Raw genomic sequence first — 17,591 nt, 5'->3', positions numbered from 1 at the left:
CGTTAGTATACCAGTGTAGTTTTCCATATAATTCTATAGCACATTCTAGATATGGGAGGGGGTTACTATCTCATTTTCTATTAGGATGAAACTATATATAGTATTCTACAGTTTCTGTAATGCAAATCCTATAGTTTTTCCTACAGATTTATTTTAAACAAGCCAACAGTGGGGCTGATGTCCCCCGCCGAAATCCCAGAATAAATAGATGATACATTTTAATTCATCGCACATTTATTTTTTTCAAAAGTATCAAGCAATCAAACTGATTATCAACTATACACTAAGTTTCATCCCTCTCTATCAGATAGAATCAAAGTTGTCTTGTCCTAAAACATTGACCAATGAAATTGCTTAGCTCTGCTTAACTTAAGCTCAAAATGTTAATCATTCAACTCAGTCAAGACATTCACCTAATGAACAACTATGTTCCAAAGTCTTGACTAATCAAATTGTTTTTCTCTCCTTAGCCTAAGCAGAAAATTCTCATCATCGAACTTAGTCAAGGTAATGATATAATGAATCTATACTCGGAGTTTTATCACTCTCACTTAATTATAACCAAAGTTATCGTGTCCCAAAGCATCAACTTATCAGATTGCTTATCTCAGCTTACCGTAAGCAGACAAAGTTTATCATCGAACTAGATCAAGGCATTCACCTAATGAACGCCTACACTAAGTTTGAACAGTCTACCTCAATTAGAAGGAGAGTTACTGTGTTCCAAAGTCTCGGCCAATCAAATTGCTTATCGCTCTGCTTACCCTGAGCAGAAAGTGCTCATTATCGAACTTAGTCAAGGTATTAACGTGACAAAACTAAATCCCAAGTGTCCTCACTCTCATTAAATTAGAACTAAAGTTATCGTGTCCCAAAGCATCAACCAATAAAATTGCTTATCTCTTTTTACCTATAAGAAGAAAATTCTCATCTTCAAACTCCATCAAGGCATTGACCTAATAAACACCTGCACCAAGTTTGAACATTCTAGTTCAATTAGAAGGAATGTTATCTTCGAACTCCATCAAGGCATTCACCTAATAAACACCTACGCCAAGTGTGAACATTCTAGCTCAATTAGAATTAGAGTTATTGTGTTCCAAAGTCTCGACCAATCAAATTGCTTATCGCTCTGCTTATCCTAAGCAGAAAATGCTCATTATCGAACTTAGTCAAGGTATTGATGTAATAAAACTATACACCAAATTTCATCACTCACACCTAATTAGAACTAAAGTTATTGTGTCCCAAAGCATCGACCAATCACATTGCTTATCTCTGCTTACCTACCCAGAAAAAGTTCATCTTCCAACACCATCAAGGCATTGACCTAATAAACACCTACACCAAGTTTAAACATTCTACCTCAATTTGAAAGAAAGTTATTGTGTTCCAAAGTCTCGGCCAATCAAATTGCTTATAGCTCTGCTTACCCTGAGCAGAAAATGCTCATTATCGAACTTAATCAAGATATTGATATAATGAAACTATCCACCAAGTTTCATCACTCTCACTTAATTAGAACTAAACACCTACACCAAGTTTGAACATTCTAGCTCAATTAGAAGGAGAGTGTCCCAAAAAGTGTGACGGACAGACAGACAGACGAACCGACGGACAAGACAGACAGACAGACGAACCCATTTTAATAGTCTCCTGCTTTCTTCGAAAGGCGGGGGACAAAAATTCATAGTCAGGGGCTGATCCAGGAATTTTTGTACGAGGGGGTTTGCCAGGCTTCTTTTAAGGAAATTTGACAATTGACAATGCATGAAGCCATCATCATCTCTAAATTACGCCTTTTAAAGAGAGAAATCCAACACTCCGTTTGGTGTCAGTTTTTATAATGAATTAATACATCACATTGTGATTCAATTTCATTGATGCAAAGCATTAATTGTGATTTATCACACATGTCTATATCATGTCGATGACATCGTCCGATCAGAGAGAGTTTTTACTGTAATTTCTAATCAATTACGCAGAGTTCAAATTGAATGGCAGTCTTTGGCATTTGGTTATTCCAGTCTACATCGGTATTATTCTCTTGGGGAAATATATACTTTGTTTAAGATGTTCTAGTCTGGATAATATATTATTTTGTTAAAGATGTTCTAGTCTGGATAATAGATACTTTGTTAAAGATGTTCTAGTCTGGATAATTGGTGCTTTATTTAAGAAGTTCTAGTCTGGATCATAGATACTTTGTTAAAGTGTTTTCTGAATAATATATACTGTGTTGAAGATGTTCAAGTTCGGGGGGGGGGGGGAATAAATCAAGTGGCATCTTGCTATTATTTATTTTACTGTTTTAATCTGGTAGTAGAATATCGATATAAAACTTAGACCAGCTAACAAAATCATTAATTCACACATGAAACGAGAAGTGAAATAAAATAAATACTTTATTGGGACAAAACGCTTGGCTGGCATTGACCTCTCTCTCGTGTAATAACATTCAAGGAAATTTACCCAGTAGTGGCTTCTTGTTAATTAGTCATGATGGAAAATATCGAACTAAATGATATGTGTAGTTGTTTGTATCTAGATAAGATATTATTTATTCATTGACCCAATTATTTGTCGAGTATTTTGTGAACTGAAAATATTGAAATGCTGAAGTAGAATAAATGAGCATGGCCTGATGTGTGCACTATGCTCCACTACTATAGCTAGTCCAAAACCTTAAACTCTTTCTATGAGTGTCAACTATCCAAATAAAATCACTACCAAAAAGGGTCCTAGAATGGGACAGACATTTCGGAATATACTGTAAATTGGGTGGATTTTAATGGACTGGAAGCTAATCTTGGATCAAATGTCTGGCAGCATGCATAAGGGCTCATAGTCTTCCCAAACAAGCCAATCAGTGATGTCAGTCTTGCTTAAGAGGTCCCATAAACATTGAACAGATATGATAACACCATGTAAATGCTAAAATCACTAAACTAACAATTGCAGATCACTTTTAATATCAATTTACAATAATAAGAATCATTTCCATTGTTCCCTTATTTTGCCTGATGGTCAATTCAGGGCTGCTTAAAATGTAAGTAATTTAATCCCTCATATATGGGTCAAATGATAGATTAGATAGACATACAGGTAGGAAATTACTTATGTCCAGTGTATAGAAATAAATAAGACAAACCACTGAGTTTATGATATGTGATATTTATTTAGACTTATTTATTTTAGGCACTAGGATGACAATTAGTTCTTCTGTTTTTGTAGCTAATGAAAATGTCTTAAAAACTGTTTTCCTCTAAAATAAAAGATAATATAGGAAATTCACAGAAGATGCCGATAATATCATAAAATGTATAATTAATGACAGTCAACCACAGAATAATGACCAAAACAAATGAAAATACATAAAATATATCTTGATATATCAAGACATAAGTAAATATATATAATTATAAAACAAACATAAGTAAAAATAGCATACAAAGTATGTAATAATGTAAGTTTGTTCATGAAATCTATAATAGAGATTTTCATCTTATAATAAAGATAGAATAAATGAATTGTAAAGTTAAAGAGTTTGTCCTTAAAATTTCGGTTTATCAGATTGAGATATCACTCTAGTTCGACCCAGTAAAATAAAAGTAGATGTCAGCACATTTTATACAATAAAATACCCAAACATTCTTTTTATTTACAATGTATATTTTAGGGGGTAGGATATTAAACAAAATGACAAGATATACTGAGTTAAAATATATATTATATGCACATGTTATCTATATGAATAACTCATAATAATAATATTAATAATAATAAACATTCATTTACAATCTGTTATTTACATTCATATAGAAGTATATTATATTTGTTTATGTATATAGGACAATGGTTTTACCTATATTACCACTTATTTTAACAAAACTCCTATTGAATTAATCGCAGATACAAATTTTAGCCCTATGCTCAATTAGTAAAGATATTGAATATTAACTAAATTCTGCATTAAAAAGGTACTATTTACTACTAATACATTAAGATAACTATAACTGAATAAGTACTATTTAATTCAGAAACTAATTAACCCATGAACATTTACTAAGAAAACAAAGGGCTTTATAAGTTTAAAGACATACCATACTGACCAAACTGATGGAAGAACAATATGCAATGAATGATTTATTATACAATGATTTTATAAACATAATATTCAAGTACAAAAATGCTTAATAAAGGCTGTAAAATTATTCGGTTAATAAACTCTTTTTTTTTTATTTTACGAAATGACTCTTTAATTTAGTTTGAAACTTTGCCAGTTAATGTAGCTTTTATATATTTCCAATGAGGAAAGCAATTATTAATTATTTTCTAGATAATAAGAAAATTTATTAGAGTAAACAAAAATTTGACCAACTGTTTAATTGCTTAAATCACAATAAAACTTACATCCTTATTTGTAGACCTCTTTCCAAAACTCCATATGCAGCTTTCTATTTATTTATGGCTTGCACAAAATCTGATAATGACTCAGAATTTATCTGATAAGTTATAAAACATTGAATTGAAACACAATCATTTTGCTGATAATTTTTACCACAACTCTGAAACAAGACTGACAGTGTTTGGAAATGAGTTCTTTATTTTTAAAATAAAAATCAAACAATAGGATTTTAAAAATGTTCAAAATATAAAAGTGTATAAAGCCATGATCATGTACCTATAGGTATCAACATAAGCCCTTATTGCACATCATACAATACAATATAAATAAATGAAACCTATGGTACAGAACATGTTAAAAAAGATGTCAAAATTAAATTGTGTCAAAAATTGATTGATGAATACAAAATATTAAATTGATGATGCCAGTTAATAAATAAGACAAATGCCATTACTAGATTCTAAGTGAATGAAAACCATTTTAGTACAGCCTATGCTAAACTATGATACATTGTTTGAGATGACTGCTAACATGTAAATATTACATAAAAGTTTGATTTTGTTCATACATTTAAGTACGATGATGGACAAGTGAGTGAGGTAAAAATTGCCAAAAAAAAAGTAAACCCCCAGATAAAAATTATCCAATGCAAAATAAAATAAAGCAGATAATTAGTATCATAAATTAAATTTTGATTTTTGGAAGACTAGAGTTGATGAAATTGTTAATATTTAAATAATAATTAAATTTGACATTAATATTATTTTCATATGGTAGAACCTTTGGATATTTAGAATTAAACAGTTATCTTTCTTAAAGTGTCATAAAATATTGTATATATCTATCAGGGCTGTAACGTTACACTTATTAAAAAAAATTGTAACTATTTCTTTTTGCGAACAGATATTCAAAATTCAAATAAAATGTAAGATAAATTTATTTTGTATACGAGCGTAGAAAACATAATCAGATCACCAAATATGTTTGAGCTGTATTTATTCGTAATGATAATAAATAAATAATTAAATCCTTCAAAAAATAATTTCAAGATCACAATACAGTAAAACCCATGTTTTCTTTTCTTCCTGAACAGAGAATGGTTAATTATGGTTACAGCCCTAGTAATTGTATTTAATAATGGCTATATACATCATATTATAAAGACATTTGTACAACAACAATGTACACTATATTTAGGATTCAGTGGGGTCAGTTTCTTCTTTGTACACACAATAATAAACAGTCTACAATGTCATATTTAATTGACGTCATGTAATCAGAACTGTCATTCACCTACTGTAGCATTCAAAAAACAATGAACGCATCTTTACTCCAACTGACGACTATGTAAGGTTTTAAAGCACCAGTTTTTATTGAGAATTAAAAACAATGTCCATGTTATTTGGCTTCTTGAGTTGATTTCTCTTTTAAACTTTCACTATCTTATATCTTCAATCATATTTTACTCAACTGTAAAAAGTTCAAACTCGTGTGTCCATTTCACATCACATGCAAACAACTGATGCTTAAACAATCTGAGCATCAGATGCTTTGAGAAAATCTGTTTTAATCAGTGTTTCCTTTGTTAGTTTATCATAAAATGTGACAAAAATTACAAAACAATTGATGCCACTCAAATAAAAAGACACACAGTGATGACAGATGTTTCAACACTGCACCAACGTTTCAGCACATTATGTATCAATGAAATGCCAATATAACACTGCTTGCAATAGATCAGATCTGATTGCTTGGCTAGCACTCAAATTCTTGCTGTGTTATTGCATTTAAGTCCTTCATTAAACCTTCTAAGTTAGCCATTTCTGCAGTTAATTCTTCGGTGCTTAAGGATTTCTGAAAAATAGAGTTATGGCATTATCTATAATTTGCATTCAAGACTAATTGAAAGAAGTGGTGTAAGACTTATAACTGTGAAACTTTGCAGTGTTAGGGACTGTAATATTTACGATGTTAGAAGGGTCATCTTTCAATGTTAAATATTGCATAGCCAAATGAGTGGGGTGGGCTGGATTTATTTTTCAAGGATATCTAAGTAACTTTTTGTCTGTTCAAAATGTTGTGGGATTTTTTATCTAAAATTGCAATTGATCCTCAAAACGAATTTATCTTTCAGTCCAAATGACCAGATATTATTGTTTTTTTCATTATCTTGGCATTACCCTTGATAAGCTGGAACCAGGATTGAAAAATCGAAAAGGTTCTTCTCTACCCCTGCAGGGATATAAACAATGAACATTCTAGCTGTGACTGTGATCATTTAGCCCCACAGCTACCACAGCTCAAACGATTTAAGTCAAAATGAAATACCTGTAAGTCATTTTCTTCTTTGTTTGCTTTCAGTGTGACATCAGGTGCTTTAGACATTAATGGTATTGGAGTTCGTGGTTTGATAGGCCCACTAGAAATAGGTGGAGTCGGTTTTTTATATGGACTTAAATTCTGCTGGGGTTTGACTGTAATACAAAACAAATGTTCAGTTAGAATAATTAAAGAAAAAAAATGATAAAATTTTTGTTTCAGTATATTAAATGCAAAAGATTTATTGCGTTGAATATTAAATAAAACTTTTTCATAATAAAAATAAATGCTGATATTCTGTTACTGAAATTTATAGAGAAACAGTATGATTTGTTTTAAAAATAGAGAAAAGTCATGCCCACAAAATATGTACTGAGGAAAGATAAAAACGTGTATTGGGGAAACCCATGCCACATATAACTGAAGAATTAAAATAGTGCTTAATCTTTAAGAAATAAAGTATGTAATTAAGTTACAATCAAAAGAAGACGGTTTTAGGATAAAAATTGAAAAAAAAAAGATACTTAAACCGTAATATATTGTAAATAAAATCTCAAACAGCAAAACAAATAATTACTAATAAAGTTATTAATCAATGAATTAAAGGAAAAGGAATAGAAAACAATTGTAATCACTGATATCATCAAATGACCAACTTTTTTCAAAATGAACCAAAAAAAAGTATATTGAGGCAAAACATTAAGCTATGCAAAAAAATGGGAATGGGCTGCATGCCTGAAGCAGGATGACCTGTATACCTATATGTTTTGGAGTTGGCGTACCGGGAGTAATTTGCCCAGGGGGTCCTGGGATTGAAAAACTTTTCAGAGGGTGATCATGAGGTGGTCTTCCCATGATGCCTTTAGTAGGCTGATTAGGGTGTCCCCCATATTGATGTTGATCATATTGTTGATGATACTGAGATGGTGATGAGTCGGGTGACTGTGGGCCTAGAATCACAAGAAATAAAAGTTGTTGATTTTTTTTATATATATCTCTATGTTAGATATATCAAAAACAGACAGACACTACTTTTGACTACAGATCTATAGGATTCAAATGCTTCTAGGACTCTAGTCACTTATGGTTATAATTAAATGATGTTTTTTATGAGACAGCAAGCTGTATTCACATCTCAATCATCTTTTGTGGCATTCATTCATTCAACTTTATAGACAAACATAATCATTCCATTGTTTGACAGTCACATGCAACAATTAAAACTTTTTGATGGAGATAAGACATACTTGTATGTTTAGTGATGAAACCTTTGTAAAGTTTCCATTAAGTATGCAGAACAATTGTAACTAAACTCATGCTTATAGATCGATCATAGATATAAGTTAATAATATACATAATGTTTTGTTTCCATGAACAGAATATCAGCATCATCAACATACACAAGATTAACATTCATGTTGTTCTCGGCCATTATACATTATCATCAATAGCTTTCATAACAATTTTATCACTATACAAAAAGACTAAAAAAAGATGGCTATCAACTGTTTTAAAAAACATTTATACTGGCTATTTCCACAAGTTTCACAGTGATTGGATATCCAGATTTGGTTGAACTGAAGAAATTATGACTTTGTATTAATGACAGAAGGCTAACTTCAATTTGTAAGTTGATGCTACAGTAAAATGCCTCTTTTGATAGGCTGGAATCCACAGGTTTGAGATGTCAATCATTACGGAAAAATACAACAAAGCTTTGATTTCTGCTCCATAAAGCAATTATATATAATATATATATATATATATATATACACATACACACAAGGGCTGGCTGAAAAGTTCTAAGCCTATCTGTGAAAGACCTGTACAAAGTCAACCTTTTGCCAACCATGTTATAAGGCGTGAATGCTGGTCAGGAAGAAATCTTTTTCAGACACCCTAAAAAGGTCCTTCAAAGCTGACATGACCGGCTAGTTCCTTTTTCATTTTTGGAAACAATTCTCATCCATGGTTATAAATATGGTCAAAATATAATCAGGATCTGCTTCAAATTGTCACAGGACGTCAGGAATCTGGCATGTTTGTGATCCACAGTCAAGAGCTTTGGCACCTATCTTGCAGAAACTTTGGTCATTCCTAGCTCGTTGGTGATAATGTGCTCAACACTCTCATGAGAGATGCCCACATCACTAGCAATAAGTTGAGTGGTCAATTGTCGATCAGCCATCACCATGTCATGCACCCGGGTAATGTTTTCTTGAATGGTTACTGTTGAGGGCCTTCCAAGACTTGGGTCATCGTCAAGCTCTCTCTGTCATGCTTAAATTCCGCAGCCCACTTATTTACTATGGAAAAGGAAGGGGCATCATCCCCTAAAGAAGAGACCATGTCGGCAACTAGGCATATGTCTGTGTTAGGGTTAGTCCTTTTAGTTGCAGGTACTTGATGACTGCATTATAGCCAGTTTTGTCCATTTCTAGTGATTTCAATGGGTAGGTTTTACAAGATGATCTGGTACGAAGACAATAAAAACACTACAGTTGCAGTTCTTATGTCTATGATTCATTCACTGATTGTACTTGTTGGTGGCAAAAATTTGTTTCAACCCAATCGATCTCTCTATTTAAGGCTTTTCAGCCAGCCCTTGTGTATATATATATATATATATATATATATATATACTTATATTGCACAAAACAGTTGGAAGCCCAGTAAGGGGCCACAGTTATTAAAATGCATATACATGTATTAGCTTTACAAGCAAATGCATTCTAAGTATATTTGAATAGGCAAGATGAAAATATTTATAATGGGAATATAATAATCATAATAGGAAGGATAAGTTCCATGCAGTAAAGGTTATATTGGAACATTTGATTAAAACATAAAAAATACATGCCATAGCCTATTCTACTGGTGTAGGAATCATCAAAAACATCAGAGTAATGCACACATTCGTCATCAAGGCAACCCATTTTCACTGTGGACAAAAAAGGTTTTTAAGTCGTGCAATTAATAAACACAAAGGATTTCAATGAGATGTTAGTTTGAACAGACAAAATGACATTCAACACAAATTCAATTGCTAAAGATAGGTTGCCAGGCAACGAAACATACGCCCACAGCAGCAAAATCAGCCGAGCCGTCGACATGGGTTGTTGAATATTTATTCTTTTGTAGGTAATTGGGGGCATTTACAATACAATTTCATATAGATCAGAATATATTTTTTGTCGTTTGAGGGTTCACAAGATTCAACGAACTGAAAAAAGGGCCTTAACTCTGGAAGTAATTTACAGAAAATTTTGAAATTTGATATAAATTTCATCCAAATCGAATGATAACTTTGTCATTCAAACGTTCACAAGGTTCACAAAGCAAAACAAGGCCATAACTCTAGAAATAATTGCTGAAATTAATTCAATGACTTCTATTTCACCAATTTAAATGATGCATATAAATTTCATACATATCTGATGTAAACTTTCATCGATCGAGCATTAACAAGGTTGAACAAAGTGAAACAAGGGCCATAACTCGAGAAGTAATTATTGTAAATTGCTGAAATTCAATAGGCTTTGTGGTTTCACTAATCTAAATGATGCATATAAAATTCATACAGATTGGCATTAGAGTGTACACAAGGTTCAACAAAGTTAAACAAGGGCCATAACTCTAGAGGTAATTAACGGAAATTGCTGAAATTCAATTGCCCTCCTCGTTTCACTAATTTAAATAATGCATATAAATAAATAATGCAGATAACTTTAGATGTCAGAGGTTCACAAAGTGCAACAAAGTGAAACAAGGGCCATAACTGTAGAAGTAATAAAAGGAAATTGCTGAAATTCAACAGGATTCTTTTTTATACTAATTTAAATGACACATATCAATTTCATACAGATCGGCAGATAACTTTGATGTTAGAGCATTCACAAGGTGCAACAAAATGAAACAAGGACCATAACTCTAGACGTAATAAATGGAAATTATTGAAATTAAATAGGCTTCTACATCTCACTGATGTAAACAACATATATCAATTTTAAAACTGGATGATAAAATTTGGCGTTAGAGCGTTAACAAGAAATTGTGGACGATGGACCAGACGGACAGATGGGGGTGACGGCAATATACATCCACATTTCCATGTGGGCATATAAAAATTACAAAATTATTAATTCAAACTCAGCTGATAATATAAAATCAATAATTATCAAAATTTAGTTTAAAAATTAAATATTTTAGTTTGAACATGTTTTATTTTAGTTTGAAAGATGTAACATTTTAGTTTAGAACTCTAATGCTTAAAAGGTGGCAAAGATTTGAAATTTTATTTTAAAAAAAAGAAGAATTGGTACAGATAGATGGATTTTATAAAATAAAACATGCCAATTGTGGTTATAGATCAAGTTACAGAAGTTTCTATTATTCTTACTTGGTATATCACCAGCATTAACACGTGGTGTAGAAGAGTATTGGGTATTGTACTGAGTTCGTGGGTAGACTGGTCTCATTGGTATTCCAGGATTATCCATATGCATGTGACCATTTGGCACAGCAACTGCAATAGCTGTAACAGTAAAATGAATGAAATTCTAATGATTATTTTAAAGAATGGATGAATGAAATAAAGAGTTTATCATCCTACTATTCTGCACCAATCAGGATAATCAAGACCGGTTATTTAAAGAGGAAACAATCAGTTGATGTATATACTTCACCCCCACACAAACAAAACATAAATATACTCTTCAAAAAAAGTAGGGGATATTGAAATGCAAATACCTATACAGGTTGCAATATGATAAATAGTCATATTTATATGATAAATAGTCATAACTATGTCCACAGATGAAGAACTTATTGCCCCAACAGAATCACTGAGCTGCAAATGCGACACGCAATAGCGCCATAAACGTGGGAGGGGTACATTGTCAAATTTGACACTTCAAGGAAGGGTTGATGAAAACTGCCGTGTCCTGCTTTATCTATCCATATTTGCTTTCCTATCGGTTCTTGCATAAGATTTACTGTTTAGCGTATCTTTGCTTCAGTGTGTTACGTTCAATTTGATCGGGAAACAAGTTCGTCGAAGTCGACGTCAACGTCATATGCCAACACTGCAAGAATTGACCGTGGCACTGCAAGTTGAGTGGGTCAGATTGCCCCAAATCGTGATTGGACGGTTGATTAGGAGCATGCCACGATGAATTACTGAATGTCTGAGGATTGGTGGCGCAATTACTCATTATTAAGACGGTGTATCTCTTTGCGAGTGAAATGGGGCCGTCAGAGTATATAAAATCTGCCCCGTTCACATCATAAAATATTTCAGATATACTTGTTTTAATCTTTAAGAAGTTTAACGTCCTACTGTTCTGCTCTGAACTAGGCTAATGAGGACGGGCATACGCCATACAGTGTGCTATGAGGGAAATTTTGCCCAGACAGACAGCCTACTCTTATATCAAATTTCAACTGTCAAGGGATCTTTTATGCGCATGCCAATGTGTACACGGGACCTTCGTTTTTTGTCCCATCCGAACGACTTGACAAGGGGGAAACAATCCGGAAAATCTGGATGAACTTTCTTGGCCAATGCAGGCTAGCGAGCCAGCGTCATACCCACTTACCCACAGTGACCCCTTAATATTTTAGAAGAACTTTTTTTAATACGTAGGAAGAACTTGTTTTAATACTTTAAAAGAACTTGTTTTAATACTTTAAAAGAACTTGTTTTAATACTTTAAAAGAACTTCTTTTAATACTTTAAAAGAACTTGTTTTAATACTTTAAAAGAACTTCTTTTAATACTTTAAAAGAACTTCTTTTAATACTTTAAAAGAACTTCTTTTAATACTTCTAAAGAACTTCTTTTAAAGAGGCGGATTGGACGGCCGAATTCTTAGCGTCTGCGTGCTGTATCATAAGGTCTGTCATTGAGTCTGGCACGGTTTCGATTCCCCTGTTTTACACTTGTCCAACCTCGTAGGTTTTCTTCGGGTCCTCCCACTGCTAAACCCCACTATGAGCAAGCAAATTAGTGAAATAAAATTGAAATATACATTAGTCCCGAAATGACCTAGTTTGTGTCTAGTGGACATTAAACCCCATTTCTCTCTATCTCCCTCTCTTTTAAAGAGGAAAGTTTAGAAGAATGTCTTTTAATCATTTTAAACAGTTTAATTTTTAGAATCTTAATTGAAATGGCTCATCAACACACAGATGTTAGTTTTAATAATATGTTAGTTTTAACAATAAACAACAATTACTTACGTTCTCTACCGTCAACAGGTATCATAATAGGTTTAGGACGGATAATATTACGTGGTTGTATAGGTTGGTATCTTTCTTCACCACTTGATGGATAACCACTTTCACCTAGAATATCAATTACAAATGTTTTAATAGTTTAAAATGCATAAAACATGAATATAAAGGGAGAAAACTGTTTATTGTACATGTATTTGTTGTGGACAAAAAGTAATTATTTTGCTTGATTTCATAATAGACAAATGTAGTTTATTTGTTAATAGAAATTCTCTTTTTTTCCTCCCTTCAGCATGGCAAATAAAAGAAACATATTTAAATTTACATCTTCTGGCGAGTTTTGATGAATAATCATGATTTTGAAGCGGAACAGTTTAGTTGGTAAACAGACATGAATTAAGGAAATCACCTACTAAAATGATGTCACAGACTATATATTCGTTTGACACCCTTCAATATTGCTATCAGATAATTGTGACATGCTGGACTGATTGTTGTTATAAAGATTAAGATCATCGAACGGTTAAAAAATTGTTATAGGTCATGGATTTAACCCAAGTCAATGGGGAGATAATTACTAGTCTGAGTCCTGATTTTATACCTGATTTGGTTTTATCAACCAAATACTAACAATTTCTTTAGCACTTTCATTCTAGTATGGAACTATAGGTGATATAAATGTGGATATGATTTATTACCGGTATAATATTTCTATTCCATGCATTATCTTCATATATTAATATGGATTCAACATACCAACAAAAGAGTTCCTTCTTCTGTCCATATCAATACATGGTGGTAAATCGTCTAATTTATCACATGAGCCACGAGAACCACGTCTTAATGTACTAGTAGCAACAGAAACATTAGATTCACTTCGCTGTTGTGATTTTTCCATTTTTCTCATCTCTAAAGCACTTGGCTGGTGTATCCACAGATCAGGAGGTTTCATATTTGGTTGACCACCTTTAATAGGCTTAGCTGGGGATTTATATCTGTGAATAAAATATTTGAGGTCAACGGGGCTTATCTACTTAAACATACATTATGCAAGAGCTAAATCTGTCTATTGCAGGTCTTTCTTTAGGCCTGAAATGTTATCTAAATTATTAATTAGATATTAATTAACTTATCCAGACCATAATCAACTCTAGATGGCATCGCTAGCCTGCGATCTTAAGTGGATTGTGAGCCGATTTACTGCATAACTTTCCTTCTCGATTAAACGATTAAATGGATAATCAAGACTATGCTGTTTATTGTACCGACTTTAGTAATGATGACCGAGGCTAGGCAGAAATTTCATTCGCTTAGTTCTCATTTCATAGTGGATCAATTTGAATGAAATTTTCAGCAAATTGCCTTTACGTTATCTAGTTTTTAATTATCATAGTGAGAACTGCCAACTCCTTATCGAATCTCCCATAATGTATCTTTAACCAGGCAATTAGAAGTTCATTTCAACAGAAATTCAAAAACTTCTGTAAACGAAACAGACAGACAATCACAAAATAAATTCTTAATGCCAGAACCTGTTTGGCTCAGTTGAAGTTAAAAATATAATAGTGCTTAATTAGTAAGCTTGCAATAAATAAATTAACAACTTTAAATGTCAACCGTAAGTTTTCCAAATGACTGTTCATTGTTGGCATATGAAACATTTTAGTGTTAAGCTATATTTTCTACACATCTATCGCTAATTGATGGTCATGCCTGTAATAGCAGGGATTTTTTAAAATCTGAAACTGAATGATTTTAGCAACATAACTATATCTAACCAATGAAATGAAATGAAATGAGGTTTAACGTCCTACTGCTCTGCTCCTAAACTGGGCTAATGAAGATGGGCATATGCCATTCAGTGTGCTATAAGGGAAATTTTGCCCGGGCAGCGGCGCTACAACCTACTCTTACATCAAATTCCAACTGCCAAGGGATCTTTTACGTGCACGCCAATATGTACACGGGACCTCGGTTTTTCGTTTCATCTGAATGACTAGACAGCTGTCCTTGTCAGGCCCTCCATCCTGCATCACTGACAAGGGGAAACCACGCCTGAAAATTTGGATGGACTTTCTCGGCCAATGCAGGGATGGACTAACCAATCAATGGTTATGTATTTGGCCTTTCGAAATGTTGCTGAAATATATCTATAATAGTAAGATGGTGCACACTTACGTTCGACTGTTTGCACTGGCAAGTCTTTCTCTTCTACGACAAAGAATAACAGTAACAACAGCAATAACTATACAGAATGTGACACCAACAACACAAGCGATAATAATAATAATCATATTGACAGGTAAAGCTTCTTCTTCTTTCTGTATACTCTCTTCTGTCTTCATTGCTAGAATGAAATACATTCATTAATATATAAATATTCATTGAGCAGACTATTGTTGATTAAATATTTTGATTATTCAAATCAAATGAATTGCTTAATTTAGTTTGAATGATTTCGCATCTATGCTTTCAAAATAGTATATTGCAAAAAACTTAAAGAAGTTAACTCTTAATTAATTTGGGTCAAAATAAAGTGTAATTTAAAGTACTTATAGTACAAGCTCTATACAATGAAATTTTGTTTGGAAAGATTAAGTGGAAGTAGATTTGTTATTAATGTAAGTTTCATTTCTGGTTGTCAACAACACAAGAAGATACAATTAAATTAATCTCAATGGACATAAAATCATGAACGAAGACAGATTGTTACCCCACAAAACAATAAATAGACAGTTTTAATGAGGTCTAGCAATGTCATGTCTCTGGTTTTAGCAGCAATATTAGCAGATAAAGATTTAATGTGAATAGACTTGATCAATATGAATACCTTTTGGTGTCTTGTGCATTACAATATCAGACATAGGACCATAGCCTTTACTGTTTCTAGCCTGTACTTTAAAATAATAGGTAGTGGATGGTGTTAATTCATTTATAACAGTAGATAGTTTATCACCTACAACACCTTCAACAACCCAATCACGATCATCTTGTTTAGGATCAGTTGAATAAAATATTAGATAACCTGAAACCGAAACAAATTTTGTATTTTGATTGACCATTATATAAGCAATGAATATAAATGATCCATTTTGAGTGAAACTATTATTATCCATCTGTAAAGGGAGATAACAAAAATTTTACTATGGTAGATATGTATATATCTACATGCATTTCATATCATACTCTGTGTATTTTTACTTATCAACCTATATCAACCAGAAATTTCTGGTGTGGTTTAAATTTGTCATTGGAATTTTTTGTTGGGCATTTAAAAGAACTTTTGACAGAATTCAAAATAAGGGCAACATTTCCCTCACAGCACACTGCATAGCATACACCCGTCTTCATTAGGCCAGATGGAGCAGAAATAAAGGATGTTAAACCCCATTTCATTTCTTCACTTATTGCTTACTATGGATTCTAAAGAATAAAGGGAAATTTGAAAAAAAAAAGATTTATGCACACTAAGTGGTTAACATTAACATCTTCAGTGCAGTTCAACAGTATTTGTGAGATGATGATCAGCCTTTAAACAATCACAATGGGCAAAATTAGACTTCAGCAAGTATCTGTAGGTTATATAAAATTGATATATACCTGTAATAAGACCATTAGGTCTAGCTGGTGGCTGCCAGTTTAATGTAACAGCCAGTGGGTTATTCTCATCAGGTACAGGAGTTAAATCACGAGGATCTGAGCCGGGTGCTGCTTCTTGTGTTGTATTAAAAATACTCATACTCAAAGGACTGTGCCGATTTCTCTTTGTAACTTTTACAGCAAATTCGTATTGTGTGTTGGGACGTAAATTATCAATATGAGCATTTAAATCTGTAGAATTCACATATTTATGGCGTCTGTTATGACTTGGTACAGGTGTATATCGTACAGTATAATATCGACTGTCTGTAATTTTCTGGCTTTTACCCAAAGAATTATCTGCCCATGTTAAAATGATTGTTGTAGGAGACAAAACGATAGCTTTTAATCCTATTGGTGGCATCATTGGCGTAGCTGGCTCAGACGCTGAAGAAAAAAAATCAGATTTGTAAATAAAATTAAGTAACATTATCTTCAGTATTAAAACAACAGACATTCTGGTTATTCACTAAAATAATTCAATAAATACTAATGAGGACCTTTTGTACGTACATATAATCAATAAAACATTCTTAAAGGAGTTAAACCTATTCGACCTAGGTATTGAATTAGGTAAACATGAGATATTGAATTAAGTTGATCTGATGTGATATTTCAATTTGTGGTGGAACAAGCTCTATTGGAAGATTAGGTGGAAATTAATGGCTTGTTTACTAATTTAAGTTTAAAGTTTGGCTTTCTGTGGCGACAGTGGAACAAATATTCAGTTATTACTCAACACTGGCTTTGTCTATTGACGTAAATCTTTCAATGAAGACAGATCGTCATATCAAATCAACATATAAAACCAATAGATGTCTAGTCAATTTAAAAAAAACTCTCGATAAATTCTCAATAAAAGATAGTCATAATCTATTTTATACTTACTAATTTTCTCACTGGTAAAAACGGTTTCATATCTACTCGGACCATGTCCAATTTTATTAAAAGCTTTGATAGTGATGACATACTCAGATATGGGCTCTGTAA

General features: G+C 32.5%; 1 protein-coding gene across 6 annotated transcripts in view; it reads right to left on the bottom strand.

Annotated features, from left to right (window-relative positions):
* Positions 1-2,949: 2,949 nt before the first annotated feature.
* LOC126814846 (neogenin) overlaps positions 2,950-17,591 on the bottom strand; it is an 88,016-nt gene continuing 73,374 nt past the window's right edge. For 2 of the 6 annotated variants that reach the window (XM_050540242.2, XM_050540244.2), the window contains exons 14-24: positions 17,490-17,585; positions 16,563-16,988; positions 15,793-15,987; positions 15,141-15,309; positions 13,719-13,957; positions 12,969-13,073; positions 11,128-11,262; positions 9,589-9,669; positions 7,486-7,677; positions 6,737-6,882; positions 2,950-6,262 (exon numbers count right to left, since the gene is read on the bottom strand). In XM_050540242.2, the coding sequence (XP_050396199.1) occupies positions 6,164-6,262; positions 6,737-6,882; positions 7,486-7,677; positions 9,589-9,669; positions 11,128-11,262; positions 12,969-13,073; positions 13,719-13,957; positions 15,141-15,309; positions 15,793-15,987; positions 16,563-16,988; positions 17,490-17,585 (1,883 nt within the window). In that variant the 3' untranslated portion in view covers positions 2,950-6,163. The remainder of the gene's footprint in view (positions 6,263-6,736; positions 6,883-7,485; positions 7,678-9,588; positions 9,670-11,127; positions 11,263-12,968; positions 13,074-13,718; positions 13,958-15,140; positions 15,310-15,792; positions 15,988-16,562; positions 16,989-17,489; positions 17,586-17,591) is intronic. The other 4 variants (XM_050540243.2, XM_050540246.2, XM_050540245.2 and 1 more) reach the window with 4 other exon arrangements.

This window comes from Patella vulgata, chromosome 3 (assembly GCF_932274485.2).
Source record: "Patella vulgata chromosome 3, xgPatVulg1.2, whole genome shotgun sequence".
NCBI lineage: Eukaryota > Metazoa > Mollusca > Gastropoda > Patellidae > Patella > Patella vulgata.
Note: the sequence above shows the minus strand (reverse complement) of the source record. Positions and strands in the feature narration are given on the sequence as shown.